The sequence below is a fragment of the Mesoplodon densirostris genome, chromosome 15 (assembly GCF_025265405.1).
Source record: "Mesoplodon densirostris isolate mMesDen1 chromosome 15, mMesDen1 primary haplotype, whole genome shotgun sequence".
NCBI lineage: Eukaryota > Metazoa > Chordata > Mammalia > Artiodactyla > Ziphiidae > Mesoplodon > Mesoplodon densirostris.
Window position 1 is genome coordinate 49,447,285 of NC_082675.1, and position 26,185 is coordinate 49,473,469.

Genomic DNA, 26,185 nt, shown 5'->3' on the forward strand with positions numbered 1-26,185 from the left:
CTAATGAAAGAAATTAAAGATGATACCAACAGATGGAGAGATATGCCATGTGCTTGGATTGGAAGAATCAATGTTGTGAAAATGACTATACTACCCAAAGCAATCTACAGATTCAATGCAATCCGTATCAAATTACCAATGGCATTTTTTACAGAAATAGAACAAAAAATCTTAAAATTTGTATGGAGACACAAAAGACCCCGAATAGCCAAAGCAGTCTTGAGGGAAAAAAATGGAGCTGGAGGAATCAGACTCCCTGATTTCAGACCTTACTACCAAGCTACAGTAATCAAGGCAATATGGTACAGGCACAAAAACAGAAATATAGATCAATGGAACAGGATAGAAAGGCCAGAGATAAACCTACACACCCATGGTCAACTAATCTATGACAAGGAGGCAAGGATATATAATGGAGAAAAGACAGTCTCTTCAATAAGTGGTGCTGGGAAAACTGGACAGCTACATGTAAAAGAATCAAATTAGAAAACTCCCTAACACCATAGACAAAAATAAATTCAAAATGGTTAGAGACCTAAATGTAAGGCCAGACACTATAATACTCTTAGAGGAAAACACAGGAAGAACACTCTTTGACATAAATCAAAGCAAGGTCTTTTTTGATCCACATCCTAGAATAATGGTAATAAAAACAAAAATAAACAAATGGGACCTAATGAAACTTAAAAGCTTTTGCAAAGCAAACTACAAACAAGACGAAAAGACAACCCTCAGAATGGGAGAAAATATTTGCAAATGAAGCAACTGACAAAGGATTAATCGCCAAAATATATAAACCGCTCATGCAGCTCAATATTAAAGAAATAAATAACCCAATCCAAAAATGGGCAGAAGACCTAAATAGATATTTCTCCAAAGAAGACATACAGATGGCCAAGAAGCACATGAAAAGCTGCTCAACATCACTAATTATTAGAGAAATGCAAATCAAAACTACAATGGGGTATCACCTCACACCAGTTAGAATGGGCATCATAAGAAAATCTACAAATAATAAATGCTGGAGAGGGTGTGTAGAAATGGGAACTGTCTTGCACTGATGGTGGGAATGTAAATTGATACAGCCACTAAGGAGAACTGTATGGAGGTTCCTTAAAAAACTAAAAATAGAATTACCATATGACCCAGCAATCCAACCTCTGGACGTATACCCAGAGAAAACCATAATCCAACAAAACACATGCACGAGACTGTCATACAGAGTGAAGAAAGTCAGAAAGAGAAAAGCAAATATCGTATATTAATGCAGATATGTGGAACCTAGAAAAATGGAACAGATGAACTGGTTTGCAGGGCAGAAATAGAGACACAGTTGTAGAGAACAAACGTATGGACATCAAGGGGGGAAAGTGGTGGGGTGGGTGGGTGGTGTGATGAATTGGGAGATTGGGATTGACACACATACCCTAATATGTATAAAATGGATAAGTAATAAGAACCTGCGGTATAAAAAAATAAATAAAATTCTAAAATTCAAAAAAAATTAAAAATAAATATAAGCATCCAAAGAAGTGTTAAATAAAAACTTCTAACACATAAAAATTAAGTCCCCATTTACCTTCTCATCCATTAAAGGAAGTCAAAACATGACTTTGAATCACTGTAGATTAATGAAACTTCCATGAATAAGTGACTAAAGTTACTGCGTAAAATTTACAAAAGTTAATGTCTAAAATAATCATGCATCATACTTAAGGTAAAAACCTGGGCTGGGATCATTCCTCCCTAACATAGACATGTTTAACTGTGTTTATCTTACTTGTGGGAAATATTTTGGAAGCAAATAATATCCCCAGGAAAACTCATTCATGCTCATTCTTTGTATCCTTGCATAATAATATTTTTGCAAGAGGTACAGACACAATTTTATTTTACATTTTGGTTTTGGCACTTAACAATTTAGTTCTGAATCCACCCTTCTGAGGAACTTCTTGAGGACAAGTGTTAAAGTATATGATTCTCTTTTGACTTTTGTTGATGTTTTCCAGTGTTCTGAAACTCTTTCATGTGAATATGCTGCCCAGTGAATATTTTTGTTATTCCACGTGTTTTATTCTAGATAATTATCTATTGATGTAACTGTCTCATTCATGGTCTAGGCTTTTTAGAAAAGAGACCACATTTTATTCATTTCTGCATCCTCAGAGTCCAGCATGGTACCTGACTCATAGTAGACCCTCAAGACATGTTTGTTTGATGGATGAAATAAAGTTTATTTACTTCATCCCTTTTGCAAATCTAGCACTTTGACCATTTAAAATACCTTAGTGAATTAGAAGAGCGTACTATCTATTTGGTTCTCTAAAATGCAAATGGAATAACATTTTCCTCCTTGCTGAAAAATCCTTTCTTGTTACTTTAGCTGCTTAACCTACTGCATGGTTTCATTCATTTACAATCATAATAAAAATAACAATAGTTCCTTTTTCTTTTGTCTTAGGACAAAAGAAACATTTCCAGTTTCTTTTTTTCATTTGGTGTTCATCACATTTTCCAGTTTACTTCTTTCATTTGGTGTTCATCACATTTCCCATATCCCTAGCATTTAACTCAAAGTTTTACCTATAGAAAACAGTAAATATATATGTCTAAATGAAGAATTCCAAGCAGTAAGGATTATTCTCTCATTTTATGGGCAAGTAAAATTGAATTAAAGCAAGATTAAGTAATCTGTCCAAGCCCTCACAGTTTAGTCAACTGCAAAATTCTGAATCACTTTTCTTCCCTTTTCTGGATGAAAACTATTTTCCTTTTAACACTCAGGCGAAATAGGATGTTCCCAGGAAAATCTTTCCTGACCAGCCCAATCTTCCACTCCTACCTCTCCTCTCAAGAAAATGAATCATCCACTTACACATGTGACTTATTTTCAATCTTAAATGACTGTACTTAGCAGACTATCATATAGTAAGGTGTTTGTCTCTCCTCTTTTCTTGATGCCCCTGGAGAGAAGACCTATGTCTTTTTCATTTCAGCAATCTTAGTGCTTAGTATGTAATTGGTGCTCAAATCTGAATTTGTTGAATTCAGTTGAAAAGCCAATGTTAAGGCAGTATGTTGAAATATTAATTTAAACTTATATTTCATTTTTATAATCATACTATTACTTTAACCAAATATAATTTTTAAAATCATACAAATCCGATGAACCCTTTTTATAAGGAAACCATATATTGACTCAGGCCTCAGTTCTCTGAGATCTGCCTTTGTTCTCACCACTCAACTGAAACGGCCCTCTGGAAGGCCTCTAGGGACACCCAAGTCAATGGCTTCTTCCCTTCTCCAACTCCCCAAATGATCCACCTTGAAAATGATCCATTGCCTCCCTCTCGTACATGGGGTTGGACAGGCCAGGTTCTCTGTGTTTTCTGGCTCTCTGTCAGCTTCATCTCTACCCCTCCTCCCTGTTCTCTCTTCTTTCAGCCGATAGAGAAAGGCTCTGGTCTGTTGGCTGCCAATTTCCTATCTGATCTCCTGCTGACACTGTGTGGATGACTCCTACTTCTTTCTTTTAGTAGCTTTAGTAGCTTTTAGGTTTGATGTAGCCCCATTTATTGATTTTTGATTTTGTTGTTTGTGCTTTTGGTGTCATATCCATTTGAGTCACGGTTTACTGTGAAATATTCAAATGAGAATCTCTGGCCCAGAGAGATAAGACTGTATACATATTACCTGGAATAGGACATATTCATATTCCATTAATTCATATTAAGACCAGAGTCAGTTGCACAGTGGGGAGTTCAAGGAAGCCAAGATACAATGTGAGGAAACTGCTACTGTGAGAAAGTGGGTAGAATAAGATCAATACAATATATTCCCACATCACCGTATCATTTCCCTTCAACAAACGTTTTGTAGGGAGCAAGCCTCATGATGTAAATCACTTTAGTGTATGACCACACAATCCATCACCCACCACCTCGTTCTCATTCTTCATGGATCAACCTTCTAAAAGTTGAAAAAAGAAGAGATTTTTTTTCCTGGTTTAGGTAATCAAGGAAGGTGTTATGAAGGAAGGTGACATTTGAATTGGACAAACTCCAACAGAGTCAGGAAAGATTTTAATAAGCAGCAGTTCCAAGATATCCTAGGATCTATTTCTATGAGTACATGTTATAAATTCCCAGAAATGGGTCATAGAATAAATGCCTGTAAAATACCTCTGGGAATGTATTATATATTCTAGATTCCTGGAAAATAAGTGTAACTAAAACAAAATAAGGAAAAGGAGACAAAAAGAGGAAGAAAAGGAAAGTAGTACACACTAGTCGAAATAAATATGCTTCTTCAAATCATCAATCTGAGTTAAGTAATTAGTAGGCTATTAAAAATGGATATTCAACTCCCCAAATAAATACTTATGAATTGAGAACATTTTTGCAAGATTTAGCTAAGCCTCAAATTCTGTAGTCAAAAACAATCACCACAGCAATTCCGTTTACTGTGCATTTATGTGAAAAATGAACACAGCCTTATTTAATCTTCACAATTGCCTACAGGTTAAGTATTATTATCTGCATTTTACTGATAAAGTATCCAGGCTTAAAAAGTATAGACGCTCAAAGTCACAGAGCTGCAGTATTGCTTCCCAATCAGGGAACAACTGTGAATCATAAAACAGCAGCTAGAGGTCTCAGCATTAAGTCAAATTTGCTTTTGCTCATTTTCAGACCCTACCCTATGACCTCAACTTACACTGTAGTGGTTGAAATGTGAGCCAAATGATTTGGGGTTTAAATCCGAATTACAGAAATTCTTAGTATAGCCATATTTATAAATTCTTTGGGTCTTAGTCTTTCCATATGTGAAAACATGGTAATGATAACTGAGCCTAATTCCATTGTGTTGTTATAAGGATTACATGAGTTAGTTCTTAGAAGAGTACCTGGAAAATAGTAAGAACTCAGTGAATGTTACCTGTCATTATTATTCTTTGGGACCAAGTTAATGACTTAATTCTCTTCTTTTTAACTCTGTTATCTGAGTTACCCTCTTGACCCCAGCTAACTCCAGGATCTCCATTACAAAAATATTTTAAAAATACTAATAATGAGGCTACAGATAGTTGCTCTTAGGGGGTATACTTTAAGACTCATCAAATATTTAATATTAATGAAAATCATAAGCTATTAAATTGAGACAAATTAGAATGTACTGCTCTCTGTCTCTGGCATTAATTTTTCTTCTTTTATTCTTTCCCCAAATTTGGGTCAACATCAAGTGTTTCAAGGAATGCTGTTAATATCCATTATTTAGAGACATGTATAAATCACTGCAGGGTATTTCAACTACATTTCTTTGTCTAGGGTTCCTCTACCATTCTCTCAAGACACCTACAGACAAAATTATGTTTTTAACTATTTGATATTATTCCAACTGATAGAACATAAGCAAAACAGACAAACACACATATACTGATAAAACAAAATAAGAAAATATCCTCCAGAAGCCTCAAAAAACACTGAACACAAAAATATACAAAATAAAACTCTTATTTCTTTTTGAGCTATTGATGAACTGTCAAATAAACACAAAGGTAACAAGTGGTCCATTTTCTTTTTTTTTTTTTGTACTTTGGTTAAAGATACAACCTATCATTCTAACCAGATTATTTATGAATGTATGGAATTGAAGGCTGAAGGATCAGTTGAGATTTTGTATTGACCCAACTGAACTCTTACATGTTTAGAAAGGAACCCAAAATTGATATTTTGCTGCGTATGGGAAATTAAAATCAACTTCACTTTGCATACTTCAGGATATAAATTATAAAAGTCCTTTGCCTTCTCCATTCTCCTGAGATAACAAATGTGAAATGATCTAACATGGACTGAAACACGCATAGCAGGCACTCAGAAATGGTAGTTCTACCATCTGTTTTTCTGTAATAACTTATAAAGAATATAAGCATATATAACAGTAAGCATGACAGCATAAGAATTCAAAAGGACACTGATTTGGGTGGTAGGAGTCAGTTGGGTTCATCTCAATTTCTTCAAATGCAAAATGAAGTGGTTCCTGATTTTAAAGATTGAATTTTTCTATAGTGTAAATAATTTTACAGTCTATGAGCAAAGCAAGCATTTTTTCACAAAAGCATTATATACTTTTAAATTTAGATTGCAAATAGGATAGATAGTATAAAACCAATTTATACTATATCATTCTTGTATATCTTTTGATTTAAAAAATGTACTAAGAACAGAAGGAAAAATATGTCCAATAACTAGCAGAACTGAAGTCCAGGCAACCTGTAAAATTAGAATACACTATATGTGTGTGTTTTATACACTTTCTCTATCTATATAACACATATGTAAATACATAGGTATATATGTATGTGCATATATACATATATATATTACATGAATACTATTTTAAATTGGTAGCTAATAAAACTTAAGCTTAAAATTTACCCTGGGGCTTTTATTTATTTATTTATTTTATGGTACACGGGCCTCTCACTGCTGTGGCCTCTCCCATTGCGGCAGAGCACAGGCCCCGGACACGCAGGCCCAGCAGCCATGGCTCACGGCCCCAGCCGCTCCGCGGCAAGCGGGATCCTCCCGGACCGGGGCACGAACCCGTATCCCCTGAATCGGCAGGCGGACTCTCAACCACTGCACCACCAGGGAAGCCCTACCCTGGGGCTTTTTAAAGACCCACTCTAACTCAGCTCCTACCCATTTGTTTTTACATTCATGCACTAAAACAATAAATGGATATTTTGTAGACTTGCTTAGGTTTTCAACAGAGGCATCTGGTATATTATTTTCATTTTGTAAAATAATTCATAAAGAAGAGCAAAAAATATATATTCGTATAAGAAATGTCACAGCAAGTATTTGCCATTTATCAAGTAACTATCTGCTAATTGTACTAGATCTCTGCCTCTCTGAATTGTTTGCCCGTCACAGCCTCCATATGTGTCCATAAACATAACTGGTCTTACACAGCATCAGCCAGTGTGGGTGTAGTGAAAAGCACATGGGTTTCAGATGATCTGGGTTCAATACTAAGCTCTACCACTTAAGTAACTATTGATATATAGTTAATTTCAGTTAAATAGTATAACATCCACTAGATTCTATGCCCTTATGTTTCATTGAGACTGGTGTTTACACATTCTCTCCTTATCAGATACAATGAATTGGTTTAAGTTAAAAATATGAAAGCATTACAGAAGTGTTCATCATTATTAGAGTTGATATGGCATCCCAGTGTCATCATCCCTTTATCCTGTGGCTGTTAGTTTCTTTCACATGCAATTCTGTCCATTTAACATTCTAAATATTTCTTTTTTTTTTTTTTTTTTTGCGGTATGCGGGCCTCTCACTGTTGTGGCCTCCCCCGTTGCGGAGCACAGGCTCCGGACGCGCAGGCTCCGGACGCGCAGGCTCAGCGGCCATGGCTCACGGGCCCAGCCGCTCCGCGGCATATGGGATCCTCCCAGACCGGGGCACGAACCCGTATCCCCTGCATCGGCAGGCGGACTCTCAACCACTTGCGCCACCAGGGAGGCCCTAAATATTTCTTAAATCTCTGCTTTCATCTTCATCCCTACTACCACCTCACTTAGGCAGGACCTCATGCTCTGTTTACAGCCTCCTCCCTTTTTATGCCACTTAAAGCCATCTTGTAACAAAGATGCCACAATGATGAATCCCAAAACACAATCAGACCATGCTATATTCCTATCTAACATCCTAAAGTGATTCCCTGTAAACTACAAAGTGAAGTTCAAGCAATAAAAGGGCATTCATAGCCTACCCTAATCTTATACCTGAACTACTTCTCCAGACTCATCTCTCACCACTTCCACCCTCAACATTTCTAGACACTAACTTAATGCTCTGCTCATTAAGAATTCCCTTCTCCCCTTCACCAGGTGACTATCTCCTACTTAACTGCTACGAATTAACCTGAGAACTTTCCAAGGCATGGCTAATAGGCCTAGAAGGCATTCTCACATACAAATTAATTTCCATGTTATAATACACCTATTTATTTATGTGTCTATCTGTCTGGCTAAAATGTGAGTTCTTAATGATGGAGACCTTTTTTTTTTTTCTTTGCCCTTCTAGCACCCAGGCTAATGCCTAGCACATATTAGGCACATTTGTTGATATATATTGTTGTTTCTACCTGAACCACATCTGGGCCAAAAATATCTACACAACACCAAGAAGCCAGAAATTGAAAATCATCAAGTTAAAACAATAATAAGCTGGAATAGCTACATGACAAAGACCAAAATAATATTATTCCAAAAGTTAATCCACCATTCCTATGTTTCAAAGGCAATCTCATTACACCTAAATATTTCAAAGAGATATTTTGAAAAAATCAACTGCTTCCATTCATCATATCTAAATAAAATCACATAGCAATTATTAATGGTAATTGTGAGAAATATTTTATAAACTTTAATTTGAATGGTAATATCCATTTTGATAAAAATTTAAAGGAAAGATTGAAAATAATGTCACATGGGCCACATTGAGGAAAAACATATTTTTAAGTGAAGTGAAGATCGAAGGGTCCTGGGAACTAAGCCAAAAACTTAATATGTAGCAACTACAGTGACACATTAACCCTCAAACAATAATTACCTTCTTACTGTAGTTACTACTTGAAAGATTATTCTTTCAGGGATTGATTCAGAATATTTTACCATATTAAGTAAAATGCAGCTGGGTCACAGATACTAAGAGAAAAAGAGAAAACCAAAAAGAAAAACAAATCTATGATACATGTTTTTAAGTTATGTATTTCCCTCCATTAGGGCTCTAGGTTTGTTTCTGTTCTCATCTATTAATAATTTTGAACATATCTATACCCAGATTTGGGTTTTCTTGGCCTTTCTTTTTTCATATAACTAGTCCCTTAATGCTTCCTCCTGAGTCTTATTTTCCAAGCTCTTAATCAACATTTCCACTTTCTTCTGGGCTCTAATGTTACCAGTTGTCCTTTAAAAATGTGGCCATCAGCAAGTAGCAAATAAATAACTCCTAAACTCTTTTCATGCAATAGATTTCTTCTTTAGATTGGTTAATATGATTCCCAGCTTGTCCAGTAAGTGACTTTGCATAATAATAAGCAATTTGTAAAGGGCCTAGTCCAGTTCAGCTATCCTTTTTAAGCATTTCTATTCACTGTTAAGTTTTTAAAATGCTTTATAATCATTTTTGCTTGATATTCTTCATAATAAAATTGTGAAATAGGTCAATATTAAACTCACTGGAATCTAAGTTTCTCAGAGATACTACATAATTAGGCTTTTATATTCCTCCAAGGTAAAACAGAGGCTAGCCTCAAAAATATTGGAAGAAAGAATTGGTAATAGTGTCACTTTATAAATTTGCACAGAATTGATGAAACATTCCTAAGGACTTGAAAAGGTAGCACTGAACAGATGAGTTTGCTAAACCTTTACATGAAGGTCACCTGACAGCCTTGCGGCACTCTGCATTTAGAGTTGGACTGCAAGAAGAATTCCTGGAGCAAAATTCCAGATACAGTCTCCTTCACAATAAAAATGATTCAGCTTTCCTACCCAGCCTCTACAACTAACATCAATCCAATTTCCCACTAACTCTGCTAATTCTTCCTCTGCCATGGGTTTTGAACCATACTCTAAGCCTTAATTCTCCTAAACATCCTCCAAGTTTAGACCTATGTCACTTCACCTAAGGATTACTCCATTTAACCACTTACATCAATCTTGAAGTGCCCTGTATTTTGGCTTCTAAAATATCCCCTATTCTTATCTGGCTGCCTTCATTTTCTTTTGGGGTTCTTTTTCCCCTACAAACTCCTTCTATGCCTCTTGTTCCTGATGGGTTTACATTCTGCAGGATGATATATTTTGAGCTCCTCTCTCCTTAGTCTATGTAATTCCGAGGTGATCTTATCAACCACAACAGCTTCTAGCAGCACTCCTCTGAAATCTTTCAAATGTCTCTCTCTCCAACCTGGATGTTTCTTCTAAGCTGAAACATATGTCCCCAATACCTATTAAACATCTCTAATGGATACTGCAAAATACCATTAACTTTATATATCAAATCAACTTCCTTCAAATGTTTCTCATTTTGAATCTTAGTAAATGTAATCACCATCCACTCAGGAAACCAGATCCTAAATCCTGGAGTCATACTAAAATGTTCTCTGCTTCACTTTCCACATTCAGTAAAACTTTATTTCTCCAAAATATTTGAGAAACTACTATGTACCAGATATTAGGCCATGTGCTAGACATAAAGCAGTGAGCAAGGTAGACATCATTCTCATACTCATAGAATTTACATCCTAATGGAATGTACCGAGGTAAAGAGGCCATTCATATGGTAATCTATGTGAAAGACATTCCCAAGAGTTTGGCAATATACAACCTATGGAGCTGTATATGGTAGTCCTGCAGACACAGTGTCAAAAGAACAAAAGTATCATGTTCATTATACTTTTTTTTACTATGCCTCTGCATTATAATTTTCCTGGACTGCCACAATAACTCTCTAACCATTTTCTGTCTTTTTTTCCTAGTCCCTATTGTATTCATCCACTACAATGTTGCCAGAATAATCCTTCTAAAATTTCAAGCTGACCATAACCTTATCATGCTAAACACCACCTATAGGATACAATCCAAAGTCCTTAAACTGGCCTACAAAGCCTTCTTGATAGAGCCTCTTTATTCTCCATTCCTCCACACGTTCTCCACTGTGGCCATGCTAAGCTCCTTGCCAATCTCCATGCTCAGAGTACTCTCTCACTGTTCTAGGCCTCGAAACATGCTCTACCATAAATAATCCTCCCCTTCTGAATCACTTCTTGCCCTTCACATTTATCCCTGGCATCAATCTCTATAAAGTCTTCCTTAAGATTCATCATGGTCCTATGGGACCATGGGTCCCATAGGTCCTATGGGTCCTCTGCTCTCTCATGTCACCCTGCCATATGCCCAACATATTACTTATGGAATCAGATTATAATTACAAGTTTGCTTCTCTTTCCTGATAGACTATAAGTTTTTGAGAGTCAGGGACCCTGCTTTGCTCATTTTTATATTTTTGCTTCCTCTAACAGTGCCTTGCATGTAGGAGTTCCTCGATAAATAGTTGGTGAATAAATTAATTGGTGGCAAATAGTCTACCTTGCATAATGATATTGGGTTTTTCCTCATATACCATGTTATGAAGTCATACCTATCTCGGAATGGACAGTAGTTTCCTAGTCTAGGAGGCCACTCACCCTTGCTGTCTCCATTCCAGGTCCTTCACAGTGTCTAATAAGAGAATCCTTCTGAAAAATGGCAGTCTTACAATTCCTTCAAAGTACAAGACTCACTTCCTGAAGGAAGCCCTCTTCATTACTTCAATAGAAACAGTATATTCTTATTCAGAACTCTCCATGTTTTAACACAGGAATAGATATTTGCCTACTTTTTTGCTAAGAAACTTTTCTATGTATATGTGTAATAGGGAAGAACAAATCTGACTCCATACTGGATCTGTTTATTTTACTTTAACCTTCGTGTTCTATTGTTTCTGCTACAAGTTAAAAATGTTGCCTACAGCCTGAAATATACAGGATAGCCCATTCTCAAGGCTCTGACATTTAAAGGTATAACACTTTTCCATTCATATAGAGATAAAAAGTTGCAGAACAGAGAATAACATTTATGACCAGACCTGCCTGGACAGCTACAAGAACAAAGGATTCCCACAGTAAGAAGTCTGCACCGACAAACCACACACCCTCCCCTTTTAGTACAAAAGAAGCCTGAATTCTAACTTTGATAAGATGGTTCTTTGGGACGCTAATCCACCATCTTCTTAGTCTGCTGGCTTTCTGAACAAAGTTGCTATTCCTTACCCCAACACCTCAACTTTTTGGACTGTTGTGCGGTGAGCAGTACGAGATTGCACTTGGTAATGTATGTACTCTCTTTACCATGACTGTATTAAGAGCCATATGAATAAAGACTCTTCGTCTTTGAGTTGTCTCTACTATCTGCCCATTGCTGTAAGTGTGACAGGTATTTAATATATCCTTTTTGAAAAAATTCCCTCTGGATTCTGGTCCCAACATGCTGCCACAACTATTCTTACAAATTCAATTATTTTCTATTTCATCTGATTTGATTTCTTAGCAGTGTCTATCAAAGCTGACCGCTCTCTTTCTTGAAAGATGGACTTTGCTTAGCTTTCCTACACTATGCCCTTCTGATTTGTCTTTTGTCTCTCTGGCTACTTCTCAGTCAGCTATGGAAGCTGTTCTTTAACCGAACCATTAAACCTTCCTCAGAGGTGCCTCCTTCTCCCCCGGGTCCACTTCCCATCTTACTCTTCACAGCTCAATCAATCTGTGCTTTTTATAGCCCCGTTTTGAAAGAGGTAGGAAAGTAACTTCATTCTGTCTAATGTATGGAAGAATGTGTTTTAATGAGCATAGTTCCTATGGCAATATTGAACAAGGAGGGAAAGAAGAGAAGAGCAAACCACTGGATGATTTTAGAAAAAATTTCTGCAGATATATAGCATTAAAAGGACATTTTGTGATTAAGTTTTATAAAGACAGGGTTATGTGGAGGGCAGGGAAACTTAAGGGTTATTTTGTTCTGTAAAATGTAACATGGTGATTCAGATCATGTTAGTGAATATAAAATCACCTGTGTTTGTGTGATCTGGCTTTAAACCACCAAAGAGAGTACTGTGCATTTACCACTTCAAAAGTTGTAACAGCCTTCCTCAGGCAGAAGTGCTTAAGAGTCTGATAATGTCCAGTAACTTACTTAAAAGAGGATAAAACAACACACCGTCAGGCAAGCAATCGGATTTAAATAGAGCTAATTTAGAAAGCATAGTGCTTTAGCAAATTCAGAAATTAATCCAGATTAAGACATTTTGCTTTCAGGATCTATTTCAAAAGACCAATTCTACAGCTCTAACTTAGAAGTGCGAGCAGGGAAGGGAGTCAAAATGTATACGTTATAAAAAATCCTCATGCGTTCAAAAGCATACCTTCAAAAATTATAGAGCAAATCATCAGCATGAATTATTTCAAAATGACAGAAATATAGCTTAATTTTTTAAAGAATAAATCCATTGGGAATGGGGAAGATTGTAATTTATTCTGATATAAAGAATCTAGAAATTTAGATAATATATCTGAAACACATTTCTGTCTTTTGTATAATATAGTTTATGATAAATTGTTTGTTCAAGGAGTTATTTAATCTATATGTTTCATCTGGAAAACTGACACATTTCTCCTATGTACATGAAGTAAGTTACTGACTGAAGTCCACAGGTCTCTAAAGCAAACTTAAGAATTTAATGGAAATTTTATTGCCACATATGCCTATCCAATCAAGGAGAAACTGGTGATTTTTTATAGTTCAAAATTGTGTTCTGAGAGCTAAACTTTCACATCTGAGTTCAACAAACTCCCAAAGACAGATGCATAAGATTATATAAGTGAGACACATTAAATCAAGTGATTCCATATATAAAAACCCACCACTTTGTCTAAGAAAGGATGCATTTTGTTCACTGTTATTCCTGAAATTTATTCTGTTTATATAACATGAACACACAGTATCTATGATTATAAATTTCTTGGTAACCCATTGTTGGGATTTGTTTACAATATTTTTAGTGACGATAATCTTTATGTCTTGTATAAATAAGTATTTCTTTATGACCTTTATGACCAACTTAAAAGTTCTTTGAAAATTGTAACATGACCTTACCTTGCTTCCATTTTCTCTTGCTTCTTGTTCCATCTTGAGGTCAGAAATTAGCAGATTCTTATATTTGTTTTTTCCATTACTGCCGTGGTCATCTATTCTGTATTCTGAAGTCAGCTGTGCTGAGAGGGGACTGTCACTCAGGTTCAGTGGCTGCTCATCCGGCTCCAGCCCAGTTTTGCCATCACCGTTAGAGTCACCCATTTCCCTGCAGTGTGTTCCCCCTGAAGCAATTGAACTATGCCCCAGAGTCTCATTGCCATTAAAGCTCTCGGCAGCAGAATCATCTGTTGGAAAGAAAAATTTATATTTTGATTTTATTGATATGCTAATCAGTTTCTACTTCAACTAGCATTTTTTTTTTTTGGTACAAGAGATAAAAGGAAAATTTATAATGATAACAGGATAAATGTATCAAGAGGTACAACAATATTCATAAACAATACCCATAAAAATTTGCTATGATTTTGATTGGGATTGAGAACTTACAACTTGACAATATTGAATCTTCCTAGTCGTGAACATGGAAGATGTCTCTATTTACTTAGTTCTTCTTTGATTTTGTTCATCAGAGTTTTGTAGTTTTCCTCATATATATCTCATACATATTTTGTTAAATTTATACCTAAGTATTTCATTTTGGCGTGCTAATGTAAATGATACTGTGGGTTTTTTTGTTTGTTTGTTTGTTTTAAACATCTTTATTGGAGTACAATTGCTTTACAATGATGTTAGTTTCTGCTTTATAACAAACTGAATCAGTTATACTTACACATATGTCCCCATATCTCTTCTCTCTTGCATCTCCCTCCCTCTCACCCTCCCTATCCCACCCCTCTAGGTGGTCACAAAGCACCAAGCTGATCTCCCTGTGCTATGCGGCTGCTTCCCACTAGCTATTTATTTTATGTTTGGCAGTGTATATATGTCCATGCCACTCTCTCACTTTGTCCCAGCTTATTCTTCCCCCTCCCCATATCCCCAAGTCCATTCTCTAGAGAATAGACTCAACTAGCATTTATTGAGCTCCAATTGTGTGCTTGGCATTGTGCTACCTAATTTTACATATAATGTGTAGTTTATCCTTAGCAATAAACTTGTGAAGTAGCCAATGTTATTTTTAATCTAGTAGGCAAATTTAGGCACAAGAAGTGAAGTAAAATAATTAGAAGATAAAATAATAAGATGAAACAAAGAAAACAGTTCAATCTCAAATGCAATTGCAGAGAAAAGTAAATTAAAAAAAAAGCGAGAACAAGATATTTGCCAATTATTTTGCAAGTAGTTTTTGTTTTTCCAGGGAGAACAACCAGATTTGGTGAAAATTCTCTGATGAAAGCATCTTCCACCTTGCTAGTGGGGTATATATTGGTACAAGCTATGCGTGTTTAATATGCACCTGAAACATTAAAAGTGCTCAGAAACTTTGCTCCAGTCATTACAAAGACTATTAAGCCTAAGGAGTTTAATCATTGCATGCATCTCTGTGCAGGTAAAAAGACAGTTAAATCAGTGTTGTTTATAATACAAGATCTAGAAATGATATAAATTATCAAAAATAAAAATATGGCTTAACATATGTTGGAACGTTTAGATTATGGAATTAATCAATATTCCATTTTAAATACACAAGAAAATGTGAGTCATGAGGCACTGAATGGAAAAAAACTAGCTACAGAAAGGTGTGGTCAATATGATCCCGATTTCGTAAAAAGAAAACACATAAACACAAGAACAAAAAGACTGAAAAGTTGTAGTCCAAAACGTTAATACTGATGTCCTCTTAACAGTGTGGCACTGGATTTTCTAATATTCTCTATTATCTACTCTATGTATAATTTATAATGTATTATAAAATGTATCATTTATAATATATAACTAAATGTATATATAATTATTCTATAACAAAAATGGAAAAACTGTAGAAAAAAGGGAAAAATGAGAAAAAGCAGAATTAGGAAAACTTTTTTGGCTTTAAAATACATAATAAGCTTGTTTAGAAGAAAATATATCAATAACAATCTACTCAGAGTGAGAAATAAAATTTACGTAAAAAATAAAGTTCTGTTTCTCTTAATTTCCTCTTTACATTTATGATAAGAATTTACGATTCATTTTAAAGGATTATGATGGACAAAAGTATTAAACTGTTTCCTTTAGGGCAGGGCTATTGATGAAACCATGTAAATATCAGTGAGCAAGAGTAATAATTTTCAGCAATTTTTTGTGACTTTTTTGTTTGATTTCTGCTATTCTCAAATATACTTTCCTTTTGTAAGGTGCAATGAAATATTTGATGCCTTCTAATCAATTAAATTCACGGAAATAATGTTTACGTTCTGAAGGAGTAGTACAGCTCACTTCTTCATTCATTTATTCAACAAACATTTACTGAGTGCCTATTTTTGGCCAAAAGGGGGTTAAATATTTAGTCAATAGAGACCCCTTCAGCTTCAATGAGTCAATGAGTTCACAGATAATTTAAAGAGACAGAAAACTAAACATGCAACTAAACTACAGAGTAAAAAAGGAACAAGGAATCCAGAACAAGGGATAAAGGCATCAGAGAAGGTTTCTAAAGAAGGTAGCTGAATTCCAAAGCTTTAACCAGGTGAAGAGTTGGGGAAGAGCATTCCCCACCTAGACATCGGCAGGTGCAAAGTCACAGAGGCAAGAATATGCAGGGCACATGAGGAATAAGAGTAGAGAGCTGAGTGCAAAAGAGAGACAGAAGAAAAGAAAACCTAAAAAAGGAGGAAGATAAGTGTTTTGTGTATCAGAGAGCTTGGATTTTACCTTAAGAGTAAACAGAAGTAATTTTAATTTACTGTGGGAAGTGATGTGAAAAAAAATGCTTTAAAGAGATTATTCTGTCTTGGATGAGAATAGTATGAAGGTGACAAAATGGAAGTTGGGGAGACCAGTTACGAGATGTAGAAGCCATCTAAGTCAGCATTGCTGAAAGCTCAAACTAAAACAGCAGCAGTGCAGAATATGAGTGGATGACTAAAAAATATCTTAAGAATAGAAAAGATATAAAAAACAAACTTATGGTTACCAAAGGGGAAACGTAGGGAGGAAGGATAAGTCAGGAGATTGGAATTAACATACACACGCTAGTATATATAAAATAGGTAACCAACAAGGACCTACTGTATAGCACAGGGAACTCTACTCAATATTCTGTAATAACCTAAATGGGAAAATAATCTGAAAAAAATGAATATATGTATATGTATAACTGAAACACTTTGCTGTACACCTGAAACTAACAAAACTTTGTAAATCAACTATACTCCAATAAAAATGAAAAAGAACAGTTAAGATTGGTAATAGATAGACAAGGGTCCAGAACAAAGCCCAGGTTCCTTGCTCTAGTAAAAAATGAAAACAAAGGGCATTCAGTGTAATTATCAGCAAAATAGTATTTTTAAACAATTTTCTGAACCTATTTTGTGAGACAATTAAAACGTGTTCACAGAGCAAGATTCTATTTTTAAATTACTCTGTTTATGTACCCATTCAAGAAAAGACCTCATTTGGAGAGAAGACAAGAGAATTTAGGAAACTGGCCATAAGAAATATGATGTAGCAGTTTCCATGGCTATTAATTTGAGAAACTGATAACATTCTTTTAACAAGGAAATATCAAGGTCTGAAAAAAAAATTAGGGGAATAACGTATGAGTAATTTGGAATTTCATGCTAAGTCATATGGTTATGCTAAAGTATGAAAGGTCATTTCTGATTATTTCCTTCCAAGAAAATCCAAAGAAGAGTATAATGGACACATTCAAGTCCAACTATTTAATTCATGAAGAAAACTGTGATTTAACATTTGTGTACTAGAATCCTTTAAAAAATAATAAAAGTTTCATGTAGGAAATGTTTATCAATATGTTAAAAAAATATAACGTTAAAGATACCTTTAAAAACTAAATCTACATTAGCATGAAACAAATCCAATGTCAATTATACTTAAAAATTAAACAAGCTGAAAAAAAGAGAGCAAGGGGCCGGAGGAAGATGGCGGAAGAGTAAGACGCGGAGATCACCTTCCTCCCCACAGATACATCAGAAATTCATCTACACGTGGAACAACTCCTACAGAACACCTACTGAACGCCGACAGAAGACCTCAGACCCCCTAAAAGGCAAGAAACTCCCCACATACCTGGGTAGGGCAAAAGAAAAAAAGAATAAACAGAGACAATAGGATAGGGACGGGACCTGCACCAGTGGGAGGGAGCCGTGAAGGAGGGAAGGTTTCTACACACTGCAAGCCCCTTCGCGGGCGGAGACTGCAGGTGGCGGAGGGGGAAAGCTTCGGAGTAGCGGAGGAGAGCACAGCAACAGGGGTGTGGAGGGCAAAGCGGAGAGATTCCGGCACAGAGGATCGGTGCCCTCAGGCACACACCAGCCCGAGAGGCTTGTCTGCTCGGCCGCCGTGGCGGGCGGGGCTGGGAGCTGAGGCTTGGGTATCGGCTTTCAGTCGGAGCGCAGGGAGAGGACTGGGGCTGGCGGCAGGAAGAGAGCCTGAAGGGGTTAGTGCACCACGGCTAGCCCGGAGGGAGTCCGGGGAAAGGGTCTGGAGTTGCTGAAGAGGCAAGAGTCTTTTTTCACTTTCACTTTCGTTTCCTGGTGTGCGAGGAGAGGGCATTAAAAGGGCTGCTTAGGGAAGCGCCGGAGACAGGCGCGAGCCGCGGGTAAGGCGTGGACCTCTGAGACGGGCGTGGGCCGCCGCCGCCCGCCGCCGCCGCGGCCCGCTGCCGCCCACCGCCCGCCGCCGCCCGCCGCCGCCGACGCGGCCCGCCGCCGCCGCCGCCGCCCGACGCGGCCCGCCGCCGCCGCCGCCGCCCGACGCGGCCCGCCGCCGCCGCCGCCGCCCCCGCGGCCCGTCGCCGCCGCCGCCGCGCCCGCGGCCCGCCGCCGCCGCCGCCCCCGCGGCCCGCCGCCGCCGCCGCCTGCCGCCGCCCGCCGCCGCCGCCGATGAGGCCCGCTGCCGCCGCCGCCCCCCGCCGCCCGCCACCGCCGCCGCCTGCCGCCGCCCGCCGCCGCCGCAGCCGCGGGGCCTGTGTGCGAGCGCGGGTCACTGTCCGCCCCGCCTTCCGGGGGACCTGTGCACCCCGCCACTGCCGGGGTCCCGAGACCCGGGGACGGCTTTCCCGGGAAAGCGCACGGAGCGCCACGGGCTGCTGCAACGTCACACCGGCCTCTGCCGCCGCAGGCCCGCCCCACACTGCGCGCCCCTCCCTCCCCTCTGCATGAGTGAGCCAGAGCCCCCGAATCAGCGGCTCCTTTAAACCCGTCCTGTCTGAGCGAAGAACGGACGCCCTCCGGCGACCTACGCACAGAGGCGGGGCCAGGTCCAAGGCTGAGACCCGGGAGCTGTGAGAGCAGAGTCAGGGAAATCTCTCTGTGCAGCCTCGGAGGCAGCGGATTAAAGCTCCACGGTCCATTTGATGTGCCCTGCGTCTGTGGAGTGCATGAATGGACAGCGAATCATCCCAAATTGAGGAAGTGGACTATGAGGACAAGATTTAAGACTTTCCCCCCTTTTCCTCTTTTTACAACGAATTATTCCAAAGTAAGGAGGTGGACTTAGAGAGCAAGATTTCAGACTTCTTGCCCTTTTCCTCTTTTTACAACGAATTATCCCAAATTGAGGAGGTGGGCTTGGAGAGCAAGATTTTTGATTTTTCCCCCTGCTCTCTTTTTGTGAATGTGTATGTGTAATCTCCTGTGTAAGATTCTCTCTGTATAGCTTTGCTTCCACCATATGTCCCAGGGTTCTATCGGTCCGTTTTTTTTTTTTTTTTTTTTTTCAATAATTACTTTCTAATTTTAATAACGCTACTATATTTCATACTTTATTCTATTTTACTTTACCTGCTCTTTCTTTTTTTCCTACCCTCCCTTCCTCCCTCCCTCCCTCCGCTCTTCCTTTCCTTCTTTCTTTTTCTTTCCTCCCTCCCTCCCACCCTTCTTCTTTCCACTTTCTTTTTCTTTCCTTCCTCCCTCCCTCCCTCCTGTCTTTCTTTCTTTCTTCCCTTCCTCCCTCCCTCCCTCCCTTCTTCCATTCACTCTTCCTTTTGCTTTCATTGCCCCCTCCCTCCCTCCTTTCTTTCCTTCTTTCTTTCCATCCTTCCTCACTCCCTCCCTCCTTTCTTTCTTTCTTCCTTCCTTCCTTCCTTTCTTCCCTTCTTCCTTTCTTTCCCTCTCTCTTTCTTTCTTCTACTAATTCTTTCTTTCTGCTTTTTCTCCCTGTTATTCTGAGCTGGGTGGATGAAAGGCTCTTGGTGCTGCAGCCAGGAGCCAGTGCTGTGCCTCTGAAGTGGGAGAGCCAACTTCAGGACACGGGTCCACAAGAGACCTCCCAGCTCCACATAATATCAAGCAGCGAAAATCTCCCAGAGATCTCCATCCCAACACCAGCACCCAGCTTCAGTCAACGACCAGCAAGCTACAGTGCTGGTCACCCTATGCCAAGCAACTAGCAAGGCAGGAACACAACCCCACCCATTAGCAGAGAAGCTACCTAAAAACATAATAAGGCCATAGGCACCCCAAAACACACCACCAGACGTGGACCTGTCCACCAGAAAGACAAGATCGAGCCTCAACCACCAGAACACAGGCATTAGTCCCCCCCACCAGGAAGCCTATACAACCTACTGAAACAACCTTAGCCACTGGGGTCAGACACGAAAAACAACGGGAACTACGAATCTGCAGCCTGCAAAAAGGAGACCCCAAACACAGTAACATAAGCAAAATGAGAAGACAGAAAAACACACAGCAGGTGAAGGAGCAAGATAAAAACCTACCAGACCTAAAAATGAAGAGGTAATAGGCAGTCTACCTGAAAAAGAATTCAGAATAATGATGGTAAAGATGATCCAAAATCTTGGAAATAGAATAGACAAAATGCAAGAAACAGTTAACAAGGACCTAGAAGAACTAAAGATGAATCAAGCATCGATTAAAAACACAATACATGAAATAAAAAATACTCTAGATGGGATCAATAGCAGAATAACTGAGGCAGAAGAACGGATAAGTGAGGTGGAAGATAAAATAGTGGAAATAACTGATGCAGAGCAAAATAAAGAAAAAAGAATGAAAAGAACAGAGGACAGTCTCAGAGACCTCTGGGACAACATTAAACGCACCAACATTCGAATTATAGGGGTTCCAGAAGAAGAAGAGAAAAAGAAAGGGACTGAGAAAATATTTGAAGAGATTATAGTTGAAAACTTCCCCAATATGGGAAAGGAAATAGTTAATCAAGTCCAGGAGGCACAGAGAGTCCCATACAGAATAAATCCAAGGAGAAATACACCAAGACACATATTAATCAAACTGTCAAAAATTAAACACAAATCATATTAAAAGCAGCAAGGGAAAAACAACAAATAACACACAAGGGAATCCCCATCAGGTTAACAGCTGATCTCTCAGCAGAAACTCTACAAGCCAGAAGGGAGTGGCAGGACATAATTAAAGTGATGAAGGAGAAAAACCTGCAGCCAAGATTACTCTACCCAGCAAGGATCTCATTCAGATTTGATGGAGAAATTAAAACGTTTACAGACAAGCAAAAGCTGAGAGAGTTCAGCACCACCAAACCAGCTTTACAACAAATGCTAAAGGAACTTCTCTAGGCAAGAAACACAACAGAAGGAATATACCTACAATAACGAACCCAAAGCAATTAAGGAAATGGGAATAGGAACATACATATCAATAATTACCTTAAATGTAAATGGACTAAATGCTCCCACCAAAAGACACAGAGTGGCTGAATGGATACAAAAACAAGACCCATATATATGCTGTCTACAAGAGACCCACTTCAGACCTAAAGACACATACAGATTGAAAGTAAGGGGATGGAAAAAGATATTCCATGCAAATGGAAATCAAAAGAAAGCTGGAGTAGCAATTCTTATATCAGACAAAATAGACTTTAAAATAAAGACTATTAGAAGAGACAAAGAAGGACACTCCATAATGATCAAGGGATCGATCCAAGAAGAAGATATAACAATTGTAAATATTTATGCACCCAACATAGGAGCACCTCAATACATAAGGCAAATACTAACAGCCATAAAAGGGGAAATCGACAGTAACACAATCATAGTAGGGGACTTTAACACCCCACTTTCACCAATGGACAGATCGTCCAAAATGAAAATAAATAAGGAAACACAAGCTTTAAATGATACATTAAACAAGATGGACTTAGTTGATATTTATAGGACATTTCATCCAAAAACAACAGAATACACATTTTTCTCAAGTGCTCATGGAACATTCTCCAGGATAGATCATATCTTGGGTCACAAATCAAGCCTTGGTAAATTTAAGAAAATTGAAATTGTATCAAGTATCTTTTCCGACCACAATGCTATGAGACTAGACATCAATTACAGGAAAAGATCTGTAAAAAATACAAACACATGGAGGCAAAACAATACACTACTCAATAATGAAGTGATTATTGAAGAAATCAAAGAGGAAATCAAAAACTACCTAGAAACAAATGACAATGGGGACACGACGACCAAAAACCTGTGGGATGCAGCAAAAGCAGTTCTAAGGGGGAAGTTTATAGCAATACAATCCCACCTTAAGAAACAGGAAACATTTCGAGTAAACAACCTGACCCTGCACCTAAAGCAATTAGAGAAAGAAGAACAAAAAACCCCCAAAGCTAGCAGAAGGAAAGAAATCATAAAGATCAGATCAGAAATAAATGAAAAAGAAATGAAGGAAACGATAGCAAAGATCAACCAACCTAAAAGCTGGTTCTTTGAGAAGATAAACAAAATTGACAAACCATTAGCCAGACTCATCAAGAAAAGAAGGGAGAAGACTCAAATCAATAGAATTAGAAATGAAAAAGGAGAAGTAACAACTGACACTGCAGAAATACAAAAGATCATGAGAGATTACTACAAGCAACTCTATGCCAATAAAATGGACAACCTGGAAGAAATGGACAAATTCTTAGAAATGCACAACCTGCCAAGACTGACTCAGGAAGAAATAGAAAATATGAATAGACCAATCACAAGCACTGAAATTGAAACTGTGATTAAAAATCTTCCATCAAACAAAAGCCCAGGACCAGATGGCTTCACAGGCGAATTCTATCAAACATTTAGAGAAGAACTAACACCCATCCTTCTCAAACTCTTCCAAACAATTTCAGAGGAAGGAACACTCCCAAACTCATTCTACGAGGCCACCATCACCTTGATACCAAAACCAGGCAAGGATGTCACAAAGAAAGAAAACTACAGGCCAATATCACTGATGAACATAGATGCAAAAATCCTCAACAAAATACTAGCAAACAGAATCCAACAGCACATTAAAAGGATCATACACCATGATCAAGTGGGGTTTATCCCAGGAATGCAAGGATTCTTCAATATACGCAAATCAATCAATGTGATACACCATATTAACAAGTTGAAGGAGAAAAACCATATGATCATCTCAATAGATGCAGAGAAAGCTTTCGACAAAATTCAACACCCATTTATGATAAAAACCCTGCAGAAAGTAGGCATAGAGGGAACTTTCCTCAACATAATAAAGGCCATATATGACAAACCCACAGCCAACATTGTCCTCAATGGTGAAAAACTGAAACCATTTCCACTAAGATCAGGAACAAGACAAGGTTGCCCACTCTCACCACTCTTATTCAACCTAGTTTTGGAAGTTTTAGCCACAGCAATCAGAGAAGAAAAGGAAATAAAAGGAATCCAAATCGGAAAAGAACAAGTAAAGCTGTCATTGTTTGCAGATGACATGATACTATACATAGAGAATCCTAAAGATGCTACCGAAAAACTACTAGAGCTAATCAATGAATTTGGTAAAGTAGCAGGTTACAAAATTAATGTACAGAAATCTCTGGCATTCCTGTACACTAATGATGAAAAATCTGAAAATGAAATCAAGAAAACACTCCCATTTACCATTGCAACAAAAAGAATAAAATATCTAGGAATAAACCTACCTAAGGAGACAAAAGACCTGTATGCAGAAAATTATAAGACACTGATGAAAGAAATTAAAGATGATACAAACAGATGGAGAGATATACCATGCTCCTGGATTGGAAGAATCAATATTGTGAAAATGACTCTACTACCCAAAGCAATCTACAGATTCAATGCAATCCCTATCAAACTACCACTGGCATTTTTCACAGAACTAGAACAAAAAATTTCAAAATTTGTTTGGAAAAACAAAAGACCCCGAATAGCCAAAGCAATCTTGAGAACGAAAAACGGAGCTGGAGGAATCAGGCTCCCTGACTTCAGACTATACTACAAAGCTACAGTAATTAAGACAGTGTGGTACTGGCATAAAAACAGAAAGATAGATCAGTGGATCAGGATAGAAAGCCCAGAGATAAACCCACGCACATATGGCCAGCTTATCTTTGATAAAGGAGGCAGGAATGTACAGTCGAGAAAGGACAGCCTCTTCAATAAGTGGTGCTGGGAAAACTGGACAGGGACTTGTAAAAGTATGAGATTAGATCATTCCCTAACACCATACACAAAAATAAGCTCAAAATGGATTAAAGACTTAAATGTAAGGCCAGAAACTATCAAACTCTTAGAGGAAAACATAGGTAGAACACTCTATGACATAAATCACAGCAAGATCCTTTTGGACCCACCTCCTAGAGAAATGGAAATAAAAACAAAGATAAACAAATGGGACCTAATGAAACTGAAAAGCTTTTGCACAGCAAAGGAAACCATAAAGAAGACCAAAAGACAACCCTCAGAATGGGAGAAAATATTTGCAAATGAAGCAACTGACAAAGGATTAATCTCCAAAATTTATAAACAGCTCATGCAGCTCAATAGCAAAAAAACAAACAACCCAATCCAAAAATGGGCAGAAGACTTAAATAGGCATTTCTCCAAAGAAGATATACAGACTGCCAACAAACACATGAAAGAATGCTCAACATCATTAATCATTAGAGAAATGCAAATCAAATCTACAATGAGATATCATCTCACACCAGTCAGAATGGCCATCATCAAGAAATCTAGAAACAATAAATGCTGGAGAGGGTGTGGAGAAAAGGGAACACTCTTGCACTGCTGGTGGGAATGTGAATTGGTATAGCCACTATGGAGAACAGTATGGAGGTTCCTTAAAAAACTAAAAATAGAACTACCATATGATCCAGCAATCCCACTACTAGGCATATACCCTGAGAAAACCATAATTCAAAAAGAGACATGTACCAAAATGTTCATTGCAGCTCTATTCACAATAGCCAGGAGCTGGAAACAACCTAAGTGTCCATCATCTGATGAATGGATAAAGAAGATGTGGCACATATATACAATGGAATATTACTCAGCCATAAAAAGAAACGAAACTGAGCTATTTGTAATGAGGTGGATAGACCTAGAGTCTGTCATACAGAGTGAAGTAAGTCAGAAAGAGAAAGACAAATACCGTATGCTAACACATATATATGGAATATAAGAAAAAAAAATGTCATGAAGAACCTAGGGGTAAAACGGGAATAAAGACACAGACCTACTTGAGAATGGACTTGAGGATATGGGGAGGGGGAAGGGTAAGCTGTGACAAAGCGAAAGAGAGGCATGGACATATATACACTACCAAACGTAGGCTAGATAGACAGTGGGAAGCAGCCGCAGAGCACAGGGAGATCAGCTCGGTGCTTTGTGACTGCCTGGAGGGGAGGGATAGGGAGGGTGGGAGGGAGGGAGATGCATGAGGGAGGGGATGTGGGAACAGATGTATATGTATGACTGATTCACTTTGTTATAAAGCAGAAACTAATAAAAAAAAATGGAAAAAAAAAAAAAAGAAAAGAGCAAACACACACACAAAAAAAAAATTAAACAAGCTATATCTGTTTCTTTAATCTGATATCATCTTACATATTAATAAATAGTATACCGTTTATTCATTTTTCAGGTAAGAGAAACATCATTTATCAGGAGAGTCTTTAATAAAAGTCATGTATTTATAATTTTTGTATAAAGAATAAACAATAAAGGAGAAAATATTTTTAGACAGAGTGGTTCACTCCAGATGTTACCAAGGTAACTAAATTCAACAGCTTTACATATTTTATTCCTGAGTAAATCAGTATGTTTCATGAAGAACAAATTAATTATTCACAGGGCCTCCCTGGTGGCGCAGTGGTTGAGAGTCCACCTGCCGATGCAGGGGACACGGGTTCGTGCCCCGATCCCGGAGGATCCCACATGCCGCGGAGCGGCTGGGCCCGCGAGCCATGGCCGCGGGGCCTGTGTGTCCGGAGCCTGTGCTCCGCAACGGGAGAGGCCACAGCAGTGAGAGGCCCGCGTACAGCAAAAAAAAA

The 26,185-nt window shown here is 38.2% G+C and overlaps 1 protein-coding gene across 6 annotated transcripts in view; it reads right to left on the reverse strand.

Moving 5' to 3' along the window:
* Positions 1–26,185, reverse strand: part of NOL4 (nucleolar protein 4) — a 406,054-nt gene that overhangs the window by 163,114 nt on the left and 216,755 nt on the right. For all 6 annotated transcript variants that reach the window (XM_060118818.1, XM_060118817.1, XM_060118814.1 and 3 more), the window contains one exon: positions 13,778–14,061. In XM_060118818.1, coding sequence (XP_059974801.1) covers positions 13,778–14,061 — 284 coding nt within the window. The remainder of the gene's footprint in view (positions 1–13,777; positions 14,062–26,185) is intronic.